Source organism: Hippichthys cyanospilos, chromosome 9 (genome assembly GCF_059441005.1).
Source record: "Hippichthys cyanospilos isolate Australia breed blue-spotted pipefish chromosome 9, RoL_Hcya_1.0, whole genome shotgun sequence".
In the NCBI taxonomy this organism is placed as follows: Eukaryota; Metazoa; Chordata; class Actinopteri; order Syngnathiformes; family Syngnathidae; genus Hippichthys; species Hippichthys cyanospilos.
This window is the reverse complement of record NC_142377.1, coordinates 21,818,703-21,831,219: the sequence shown is the minus strand read 5'-3', so window position 1 is coordinate 21,831,219 and position 12,517 is coordinate 21,818,703. Positions and strand designations below refer to the sequence as shown.

The following is a 12,517-nucleotide window of genomic DNA, read 5'->3' as shown; positions in this document are numbered from 1 at the left end:
CCAGGTTTGTTTTTCATGAAGAAAAATAGCACAAGCAAATGTCAAGAAAACATCTAGGATTAATAAGTATAATTCCTTTATGTACTCATACTTAGGTGCAGTACTTTATTGACCTGTGTAGGATCTGAGTGTAGTATGTGTGCTTGGTATGTGTGAGATCTCAGAGCCAGGTTGACCGGTTATGCTATGTGAGAGCAAGTGGATGAGAGTTGTGGCCTACAGAAGGTTTTTGTTCTATTTTTCTAGTTGCGTTCAACCGATTGTCCAGTTCAAAAAAAAAAAAAAGATGCAAAGCGTGCACTGACCATTTGCAAAGGTGTTGCACTTCCTTTATTACTCTCTTTCTACCAGACGTATGGTAACGAATCTAAGCGGAGGCCATTTAAAGGACTTCCAAAATTGTATATTCACTTTCAATTTAAAAAATGAACAGTGAAAAATCTTTCTTTTTTTTAAACAGAACAATAAAATCTCAATCTCTTTTCGATTACCTCTTGAAAATATGAACAGAGAAAAGAAGTCCTCAGTAGCAGCAGCAACAAGCAGCCTTTTGGGCTTCGTCTCCTAACTCTCATTGCATATTCATGGCCCCCCCTTGAGAAGTCCGTGGCATCAGGTTTATAAAAGGAAAAAGGACATATAAATGACATTCTTGCTTGAATTATTTACACTCACATTGTTAACACTTGTGAATATATTAGCACGTGCGCATGAATGTTTCATATTTTCAGAGGGTGAAGAAAGAAGAGGGGGGTGGTGGGGGAAGCTTTTGTAGGCGGCGAAGTTTTGCTGGCGCCTTTGACCGCCAGCATGGAGGCCATCTTCCCATGAGCCCAAGCGGTTATTCAACGCTTTTATGCAACACTTCACCGCTGCACAAAAGACGTAAAGACACTTAAGCGGGTGCAAGCAGGAAGTTGAGGGGCTGCGGTTTGTCTTTGGAGTGGAGAGCGCGTCGGCGGCAGAGGTGGGCCACGCCGGAACAACCGGTGTGATGAAAATCCATTACGGCACGTCCCGGCCTCCCGGCATCAAACCTCACGTCGGGCCGCAACCGCTAAAATCCTTTTCAATAAATAATTGGGGGAAAATAATGTTGTGTTCAGTGCTCTCTGGAATGCGTGAAACTGGTCGTCGAGGAAAAACCTTCCAAAACCTTTAATGGAGAACAAGGGCTTGAGTAATCATATATTTGGGATATAGTTGGCAAACGTACAAGGTTTCAACATTTTCTTTCGGAACAAGCTTCTTTGGCTTCTTTCAGTTCCCGAATTTGCACCCAGCGGACGATAGCTTTTAGGGGTGCGGCACACGTTGCTTGCTTTTGGATACAATTCTTCGCACAATTAAAAGCTAAAGTGCAGAGGTAGTCCCAGGTCCCAGGTCCCCGCTGTTCAATTCTTTCGGAAATCCAAAGTCATTTTGTCTTGGTCTAGGTACGTTATTAGGCTGATGTTAATTCATAGTGAACTTCTTAATACAGTCTTACCTGCAGTCTGACTTCATAATGACAGAAGACCGAAAAGGTCAGATTGTTTTATTGGGCCGTTTGTCTAGTTTTACTGTCACGTAAGGGAACAGGGTTTGGAACCAGCAGCATATTCCCTGAAGTGGAACGTTAGAAAGTCTTAACACAAAAATCCAACAGAACTACCGCGAGCGTCGACGAGATCTGGAAAACCTAACTCGACTTGGAAACTAGACTCGGAAACTAGACCTCGAAGGAAACTTCGAACTTACCATGACAGCTTGAGACCTTGACGTTTTGACCACGTGTCCCTAGATTTATTACAAACTCAGCCTTCAGAACTGTACCTTATGGTCTGTCACAGGACTATCATCCCTTAATAATCGAAGGTCATCACACTGGTATTACATGACTTATAAAGCTGTTTCAGGTGCTCTCCCTCAATACATTTGCTCCAAATTCACTACGGCTCAGTCTACTGTCAATCTCAGGTCAAATAGTTTTGAGTTTCCCACTATTAGGACTGAGCTAGAGAGGAAGAGTCCATCCTATTTTGGTCCATGGGCATGGAACGATCTGCAAACCCACTTGAAACTCTCATACTTTTTGTTCATTTCAAACACTCTGTTTCCAAACTCCTTGTCACGAGATGTTGTTGTAAAAAAATGACTTAATTGATGCATTTATAAACATTTTTAAGATGATTATTTTCTTATATGTTCCTCTTTCTCACCCTTTAGAATTTTGTCAAATTCTGATCTCACTGTTCAAGTTTTGCCTGTGTCACTACTAATATCAGAGGCTTCCTGTACTTTTACACGCAATATGATATATATGAATTTGACTTCTGGCGTTGCAGTTTAGTGAAAAATGGGCCAAAAAGGGAAAAGTAGAAAAATTGGTGTCATCCATGTGTGCTAATAATCTCAGGGAGATCTTTCCCACCGCCACGCCGTCTCCCTAAACCGCCGCAGAGGGGGTTCATTATCCGCACTGCTCCTCCGCTAATTATTCTCATGGTTATGGGGGATAATTAGCATTTTACTGCCGAACATCCACAGCGCTTGCTTGGCTCGCTATCACTCGCAAAAGGCCGTCAATGGCTGCTCTATTGCAGTCTCATCAGTCTAATTATAGGATTTCCAACTTGTGAAAACTGTGAATTCTCTCATTACGCCCGCCGCAATTGTTGCCGGGATGCTGGAAGTCGGCAAAGAAGCCTTGAATTTCCGCGGGCTGAGGCTTATCTTTGAAAGCTGCGGCTGTAGAGTGTAAATAGGAGGAAGGCCACGGTTATCGATCAAGAAATAATTATGGAGAATAAATAATCATTTTCACAAATATGTCAAACGCCAATAGGAACAACTACAAGTTGGCTCGTACGAGAACGCTGTCATCTTTGACTTGACGCCGTGCGGTGAAGTGTCTCGTAATCCCTCGTTGGCATTTTGGGGTCGCAGAAGCCCGTCTCCGTAGAGGGAAAGAAGATGAATTGGGAAAGAGCGAGTCTGGGCGTTGGCGTGAGGGTAGAGGTGCTTGGGGGTGGGAGCGGGGGAGCGAGTGGGTCAAGGTGACAACATGAATGGTCCGAGTGGCAGATGACAGACAGCTGGGTCAAGCCCGCGGAATGCGGGCCGCAGAGGCCCTCATGACAGACAGGACGCACGTTCTCTTTGACCCCAATTACTGGAGGTGTTTCTTTTCACCCTATAATCCGCAGAGTGCATACTCGCCCCTGATTGGTTTCTCCAGCTTTTTTTTTTCCCCTTCTCCCCCAACCCCCCCAACAAAGTCAACCGTCTGCCCGTCTGTCCGGAATGTTTCAAAGTTGCTGATTGGCATTTGTGTGGAATATCTCACTTTTCGGTAAAGGTCACATGCTTTGCTTTTTACTCTTATTTGAGTTAAGATATGTGAAAAAGCGTCCAGCGTCCATTTAAATGCTTCAGTTTGACTGTGTCTCTTGAATTGATAGGCACACGCGACTCTCTATCACATTTATTCATGGGGACCACCAGTAGCGCTAAAGCTAGCTGCCGCAGCTAACGTTTTTTGTGTTCTTTTTGGACTCTTCCCTTGCTTGTTCATGCACTTGCTGGTGGCGGAACGGAAATGAAACTGGAACTGGAACTGGAATGGATACTGAGCGGGTGCCAGTTTTTTCCTCAGGTTTTCATAGTTTGCATTGCAAACTTGAATATACCGGGGAATACATCTTTTCCCCCTCCTTTTCTCACAAATTAGGTTTCTTACATTCATTTGTTTACATGATGTAATATGATATTATGTACCGTATTTTCCGCACTATAAGGCGCACCGGATTATAAGGCGCACCCTCAATTATTGACATATTTTAAAACTTTTTCCATATATAAGGCACACCGGATTATAAGGCGCACCCTCAATTAATGACATATTTTAAAACTTTTTCAATCAAAATATAGTAATACTCAAAGTAATAACAATAATAACTCAAATAATAACTTTAGTGTAGCAATAGCATAATAACTCAATGTCAATATGAGCAACCTTGCTCAACTGTAAACACGCAAAAGAAACAGGTGAAGCTTACTTTATCACTTCATTCCCCATCTACCAATCTCAATATTGATCCATATATAAGGCGCACCTGATTATAAGGCGCACCATCAGCTTTTGAAAAAAGTTAAGGCTTTTATAGTGCGTAAAATACGGTAATCAAACTATGGAGTTGTTAACAAACAAAACAATCCCGAGAGTGAGCGTGGTGTTCAAACTGGAACCGGTCCGGGATGCTTTTAATTGCGAGCTCGATTGAGCGCCATAGATAGCTAGCAATCTGGCGGTCGCCATAAATCCGTGTCATCCTGACCTCCGTCTGTCCGTCTTTCCGCAGAGACGCTCATGGACTCCACCACAGCCACAGCGGAGCTCGGCTGGACTGTCTATCCGGTGTCGGGATCCAGCGACAACAGCGTGAGTCACGTCGACCGCAGTTGCTCATTCGCCAAAAATGTCAAAAGCCGTGTGTGTGCGTGCGTGCGTGCGTGCGTGTGTGCGTGTGTGGTCAACCTCTGCTTTTTGTAAGCATATGTACGTTTGTTCATTCCCCATGACAAATGCACTTGTTGCTCCGCACCACAGTTTGGGTTTCTCACTCAGAGGTCAAAGTTGAAGCCATGAACTGGGCAACAACTGAAGAAGAAGCCCAGTGGGTGTTTTGAGGGGGGCTGCACTTAATTTCTAGATCTAATAGAGATAGACACCAAGTCAGGTTTTTGATTTTGCCTTGTTAATCAATGTGTACAGCATGTGTAATTTGATCAGTCTCGTTTGGAGACGGTCTTTTGACAAAACGCCTTTTCATCCATGCGTTTGAGACTCGACCATAGTTTGTCTTTCAATCATCACAAATTAAAACGTCATCCCAATTATCTTCAAATTATTTGTAGTTTTTAATCACAGTGTCAGCAGAAGGAAAAACAAAAGAAAACCTAGCAGAGTTCAAGCTCAGCTCAGTCCACGACCAGAAGTCAGAAATACAATGCAACTTTATCTTTACTTCACGGATGCAACTTTTATTCACTTTAATAATTCATTCATTCAAAGTCATTGTTTGATTTTAAATGTGTCCAAATCTATGAAATCTCACCGTCTCAGTAGTAAGTACTCTCAGATTTGTTTGTTGCTACCTGGAAGCAGACTTATTATCTGTTTATAATCAAAATTACATTCATTATCTCAGCTGCTTCTCTTTTTACATATTTGTGTACATTTTGGAAAAAGTGAAACATTATGGACAAACCCATTAAATGCTTGATGAATCCATTCTGGTATGTTGGGCCATTTCTGCCCCATTAATTTGATATAATGTTTCTGAATTTAATTGAAAAGATGGACATTGATAATGTGTTATTTTAATGACATTCATCATGAGAATTATGTAACGATTAATAAATGGAACTAATTTGGTATTGACGATTAACTGGCCGATATCAGTTCGATATTAACTTGTTCTACCAAGCAACGGATTTTAAATTTTTTGTAATATTAAACTATCACAAAAATCACAATCTATGTTTTAAGTATTTTTTTTTACAAAGTTTGTAACATACCTTTATTTGATTGAAATCTTGTGACTAACATAAACTCAAATTAAAAAATTAAATATTTGATTTTAAAGTTTTTAAAGATATATATATATATATATATATATATATATATATATATATATATATATATATATATATATATATATATATATATATATAAAACAAATGGTTTTATTTGTGTGTTTTTTTTTTAAATAAAGCTTCCGTATTTTCTGCACTATAAAGCGCACTGGATTGTAAGGCGCACCTTCAATGAATGGCCTTTTAAAAACTGTTTTCATATATAAGACACACCACATTATAAGGCTCATAGAATAGAAGCTTACAAAGGCTGAGTTATGCATCCACTGAAAACTGAAGAATTTACATGGCAATTAAGTTACTTTTTTTTTGTCTCCCAAAATTGAAAGTGCACTGTCAGCTTTTGAGAAGATTGAAGGCTTTTAGGTGTGTCAAAGTGCCAAAAAGAGAGCATGTAAATTTCCATCTTTGTCAGTCTTTATGTTTCTAACTCTCGTGTTTGATTGAATTGAAAGAATTGATCTTCAAAGTTAACACTCTGAACGCCTGAATCTGAAAACATTACAGCGCAAGACAAAGCTAATGACAAACACCAAACCCCCATAAAAAGTGCCCGAAAAAGCATCCGATCATTGCTGTTTTTTTTTCTCTTCTGTAAAGCTGAACAACTGTGAGACAGCTTCTAAGTTATTTGTTTTGTTTATGCAGTTTTGCATAAATGATCCCCCTCTGTGACCCATTGAACCATCACAGACTTGAGAGCTAAATAGTTTGCTTATGCGCCAGCAGCCCGGACGCAAAGCTTCGGAGGCGACGGCCTCGTTTGATGCTTAACGTTTCCACCGAGGCTGCCAGAATTCCCGCATTCCTGGCGGCCGCACGCAAGACATGCTGAGTGTGCAGGCGCGCCAAAACCGGCGTCCTGGTCTCGCTTCGTTTCTCTGCCATGAGATTTCGTCTTCTTTAGAACGAGACAAAAAAAGAGGGTGGATGGCGACTTATCTGCTGGAGACCCCCCCCCAAAAAAAAAAAAAAAAAAAAAAACTTTCACTCAACTATTTGCGCTTCTGTGGTTTGTAATAAATATGGTTTAAATTAGCCCCCGTCATGCTGGAAGGGCCGGCCTTCAACGGTTCCACGATACAACTTTAAAGATGTTCTTGATCTTCTCCATCCTGTGAACGTCTGCTGTCGCCTTCCTGCTGCTCCCTACAAGCAACGCGGTGTAACAGCTTCCTTTTACTCCTGCCATCACCGGCGTCTGTCAGTTATTTTCATGACCGCATTTCCTCATGTCGTGGCCAAGGACGTTTATTTATCCAGCAATACTGGACATATTTTAGTTTATTTTTTTTCTCTCTCCTTTAATGGTGTCTTTATTTTGACAAATGCAACCGTATAACAACATGATGTTGCTACGGATGTTTTTATTTTGAAATTTGAATTATTTTCTGATTTTCAGGTTTTTTTCTTTCAAATGGTGACAGGTGGCTACATTTTTATCTTCAGCCCACATGTTGAGATGTCCTATGGTGCCTTGCCATTCTCGGCTAAAGTTTACTATCATTACATGGAAAAGACACTTACACATGTTTTAAGCAAAACTTAGCCTTTAGTTGGCTAGTTGAATGCTAATATTAACACAGTGGAAAATACCTGGCATAATATCTATGTTTTGGTGCATTAATCCTCTAAACAACAGATATTTAAACACAAACGGTGCAGCATCATATGCAAACCGACAGTGTAACTACTCACAGGCATGGGATGAATACTAGTTGGATAATTGACTGTGGTTTTATACTAGGTTTCACTGCTAACAAGCTCTTATTTTTATTTTCTTTTTCTTTTTTTTGAGGGGACTAGTAAGCAGGGCAAGCATTTTTTGTTACCAATCCCCCTGTTTGAACTGTTTTTACCGGCCGGATTTCAAGTCTAGGTAAATGTTCAAAGATCATACTCTACTCTGTATTTGACTTTACAGTCATAACGGCCCTCCGATGCAAACTACAATCACAACGCGGCCCACGATAAAAAGGAATTTGACACCCCCGGTTTAGAACTTAGAAAGGGAGTACAAATTTCGCACGTTCGAGGGCAAAACAAAACAAAAGAGACACTATGCAAACACAGATGCCGTTTTTGTCTAACGCGAGGAGTCCCTGGGTCTATTCCAAAAATAGCTCACCACTGCGACTAAGAATTGTTATTTCATCATTAATTCAAACTATTATGGTGCATGTTTCTTTTAGCTATGATCCTTACATTTCTTTTCAGGTAAAGCGTGAAACGTTAAGCAATTGTTACAACGCTCTAAATTAGAACAGCTTCACGGATGCCGATTCTGCTTGAGAGGTGGTACTGTACTTTACATAATTTCAGAACAAACAAACGTTATTTCAAAACAAAGGGCCCAGCACAACAGGTATAGCAACACACACGCTTTCACACACACACACATTACATGATCACACTTTTTACACTGGGTTCCACGGGCTCACTCGGTGGATCAGCAACATCACAGCCAAGCGCTTTTTGAGCTTCATGAAATTCATCCCGATGTGACACTAGATACTTTACGACCCAATGGAAATCCAAACACGTACGAGCAGAATACAAAGTCAGAAATGTTCTGTCGGCCTGCGTTATTCGACTCCCACTTTACGATACATTAGAATGTCAAATTAGACACACAGGAATTTTCCTTCCTGTGTTTTCCTTCTGGCGCCTGCAGCTCTTCTCATATGAATCTTCTTTTTCATTTTAAAAAATGACAGCCAAACTTAACCCCAGATGCTCTGACACCCGTTGGAAAATGTACGTGAAGCACAATTTCTCCTCGGGCGGTGTGGGGATGCTCTTGATACCCATGTTGGCTAACCGGCGCAGACAGCATGTTTTGGGAATAAAATATGCACTAAACTTACAGTTTTGCAATGGCTGAATAGGAAGTGACATCCAGATCACACCCAAAAAAAGTTTTTTTAGCTTGATTTGTAAAATCTTAACCTATTTTTAAAAGAGTTTGGTTTAGTTTTCCCCACATTTTTTCAAGCAACCTTAGCTGTACATTTTTATAACCCTCCGAAAATTAGACTCCAAAAATGCCTCTTACAGCCAGATTCTAAACCCAGCAGTTGCTTTATTTTTGGACCATTATAGAGGTTATATTTACCGTATTTTCCGCACTATAAAACGCACCGCATTATAAGGCGCACCCCCAATTGCTGACATATTTTAAAACTTTTCCACATAAGGCACACCGGATTATAAGGCGCACCCTCAATTTATGACATATTTTGAAACCTTTTCAATCATAATATAGTAATAGTCAAAGGAATGACAATAATGACTCAAATAATAACTCTAAATTCTCAATAGATTAATAACTTCATGTCAACATGACCAACCTTGTCCAACTGTAAACACACAAAAAACAGGAATGAATGAACTTACTTACTTTATCAGTTCATTCGCCATCTACGAATCACGATCACAATATTGATCCATATATAAGGCGCACCTGATTATAGGGCGTAGCATCGGCTTTTTAAAAAAAATTAAGGCTTTTAGTGCCCCTTACAGTGCGGAAAATACGGTAATCAAACTCAACTTTGAGATTTTATCAGATGAAGTGTTTGCTATGGTGGCATGTCAAGCTTTGGTGCTTTGCCATGACAACAAAAGATTTTTACACTTGTCAGAGAAAATGCGGCAACAGTCAGACTCAGGCTGAGCGTCGAACCGGAACGTCAGCGTTAACCACTATTGCGCCGTGGTGTACTGGAGTCAACCGACTTCTATCAAATTACACATTCAGCTCGGAACCGCGAGACTACAGTCGGCGATACTGTTTACATGTTATTTCAGTGACCTAAAACACTATTTGTTTGTGAATTTGCGTGCGTAACTTTTTAAAAATAACCCAGATGGAGTAAATGACACGCCTCTTGCCAACAGCAATCTAGGATCACGGGCTTAAGTGGTCAATGTGTTCTTCTTAAGTGGGGTGGAGAAAACTGTGTGACCAAGGTCAGCTCCCCGTGACCCACTCTCCCGCCCTCGTACGTGCTGAAGTGCTCTGTCAACGTGGACCACTCAGCGCTGGACCGGCGTGCGGCCGGTGGCGGTGAGCTAATGCGGAAGCGTGACTGAGGTCTCCCGACAGGCGAGATGGCGTCTCCGGCTTTGCTTTTAATTACCGTGTTGTCACAATACGCTCTAAACGGCATAAATCTTAGCGTCTTGTGGGAAGATGCGCTACAAAAATATAAAGGAATGTTCTGAGGACATGCGTTTTAAAGGAGTCATGTTCTGCATTTTTTTTCACAGTTCATAGCACTTCTCAGGTGGCTTAATAGCAAGTCTGACATAATTTCATCGAATTACCCCAAAGATCAAGAATTATCGGGCACTTTTTATCCTTTTTCTTCTCATGCTAAAACCAGCCTACTGAGATTTAGGGGGCCATGCCATTCTTGTACAATCACTTCTATTCAAAGCGAACTTTTAATAGAAATAAAAATGTTATCCTGTGTCCTTGGGTCGATGTCGGTGTCGCTAAAGAAAACCGGCAACTTATAATTGCTATTGCAACGCAGGCGGAAACATCGCAAGGACTGTAATTCATTTAACAAACGCAAACTATTTGCGCTGACCGCAAACGATACTAAATAACGGAAGGGACTGCCCGGGGGGCAAAAACAAAAGCCAAATCGTTCCTTACTGCTTGAAAGCTATGCGTTATTGATGCAATGAGAGTCATCCCCAAGGAACGGCCGCATCCGAAAATGGAGCGATGTGAATAATTGATTTACATCTGTCAGTGATGATGTAGCGTCTGCGCCACTCGGAGTCGTGCGCGGCTTCATTGAAATTCCCTGTGCGGGCACCAACACCATGCGATCACCAATGGGCTGATTTTTACTTTGAAAAGAAAAAAAAAAATGCGTCGGGAGTAGATTTTCACAACCGCCGGACTGTTTTATCGCCGAGAAGCGGATATACGAGCGTGGCCTCGTCATCACTGTGGTCTACAGCTCGGAATATCGATGGCGTGTATCTTGATTTAAAAAAAAATAGACAACACACTGAAGCTCACACAATAAAGCAACCTGGATAGTTAGAAAAGATAAGCCCAATTTTAACTAATCAACATGACAGCATTTTGTTTGAATTACAAGGTTTCGCCAAACTCCTTGTTAAATCTTCTCAAACGAGCGCCCTTAATTCAACGATTCTCATAAACGAAACAAAACCAAAAAAAATCATCCCGGAGTTTTACTGATTGACATTAAATCTGATGGACATGTCACGGCATACGGACTTTCCTAACTGAATGCATCTAGGAACTGTGTTTGAAATGGTACTGTACGAGAACTCGGCCATTTTGGTTTGAAGCAGAACTCTTAAAACCAGTTGTGAAAATAACCCAATTATGGGTCAAAAAGAATTGCTTTATGGGTGGTTTTGCACTAAATAGCTCCCAAAATATGTAATTTTGTGCTTTTGTGTTTTTATTTTTTGGAAACACTGCAGAAAATTGGGTCAGACCTTTGTTGACCTATAATTGTGTTATTTCACGTCATCTTTTTTTAGACCAAGACATTTCAAGCTAAATTTAGAAAATTTTATGTCTATATCTGCAAACAATAAAGCATAAATAAGAAATCGGCCCCCACGAGTTCCATTTACCAACATGGCGACATGTCTGATAACCATAAAACTTAAAAGCTTAACTTGAACATGACTATTTTGCTTTGAAGCAAATTCAAGTCAAAAGTGGCAACATTAGTGAACATAATTGTAATATAATTGCAATTTGAATGAAACTTACTTCATAAATGCATAATTTCAATATTTGATTCCGATTACATTAACAATAATGTGTTTTTTAAGGCAAATTTATCAATCTTAAGGTCTTTCCTAAAACAGTACATAAATGTCATCAATCAAGACGTCACATAACAAATCCATATTGTTATAAAGCAAAACTTGATTTGTATTTTTTGTATTTGTGAAAAAACGAGACGGCGATTACGGTCTTAAAGCAAACATGAATCAAAGCTCCGGCCAAAAAATTAGCAGATGAGAATTTGAAACAAGCGTTGCCTAGGTTGTCCCCATGTGAGGACCTCAAGGGCTCAGACTAACCCTTTGGCGACACGCCGCACCGGCGTTACCTCCAACATGGCTGCTTAAAACACATGACCACCCTCTCGCAGCGCTCCAAAGCCAAAAGCTGTGAAAATGAAGACGTTTCTTCTAATTTCACACTCGGCGCTTGATCGTTAGGCTCTTATTATGCCCCATTTGCTTCCCTCCACTGGCCCTGATGAAAGCAGGCCAAAGGGGCTGTGACAGGACAAAAGGGGCCCCTCCATCACAACACATTTTATTTGGGGTCTTTTTTTTTTTTCTACTCAAACCCTGCCCCCCTCCCGCATGACCGCCGACCGCTGTTTTTCCTCAGTAGCCCCACCTGTCTCTGCGTTAGTTTGTGTTCTTCCTATGAAAGTCCAGTGAGCTGCAGATGGTCCGCTCTTGTTTAATTGGCCCTCAGCTTCCCTGCCGCTCGTCAGCAAGCGGGAAGGTCAATGGCTGCTCACGACCTGCGATGATGATGTGTGCGTGGAAATAAAAAAAAAAGGCAAAAGATCTCAGTGTTTCGTTATGTTTTTGCGACCTGTTCAGAAGTGAAGATTTTCACTAAACATGGCTACAACGTTTGGTGCGGAGTGTCGCAATACCCCCACAATATCCAAATTGGAAATTGTGGGGGTATTGCGACACTCCACACCAAACTTTGTAGCCATGTTAACATGGTGAACATTTATGTTTGCATGGATTAAAAAAAAAAAAATTAGCCCCTGAAGCCAGGTTCAGTCAGCAACATGGAATATGGTAGACACGTTTGTCAAAACAACAACATAAGTCT

General features: G+C 40.9%; 1 protein-coding gene across 4 annotated transcripts in view; it reads left to right on the top strand.

Annotated features, from left to right (window-relative positions):
- Positions 1 to 12,517, top strand: part of ephb2b (eph receptor B2b) — a 130,615-nt gene that overhangs the window by 46,406 nt on the left and 71,692 nt on the right. For all 4 annotated transcript variants that reach the window (XM_088422757.1, XM_088422754.1, XM_088422756.1 and 1 more), the window contains exon 2: positions 4,344 to 4,423. In XM_088422757.1, the coding sequence (XP_088278883.1) occupies positions 4,344 to 4,423 (80 nt within the window). The remainder of the gene's footprint in view (positions 1 to 4,343; positions 4,424 to 12,517) is intronic.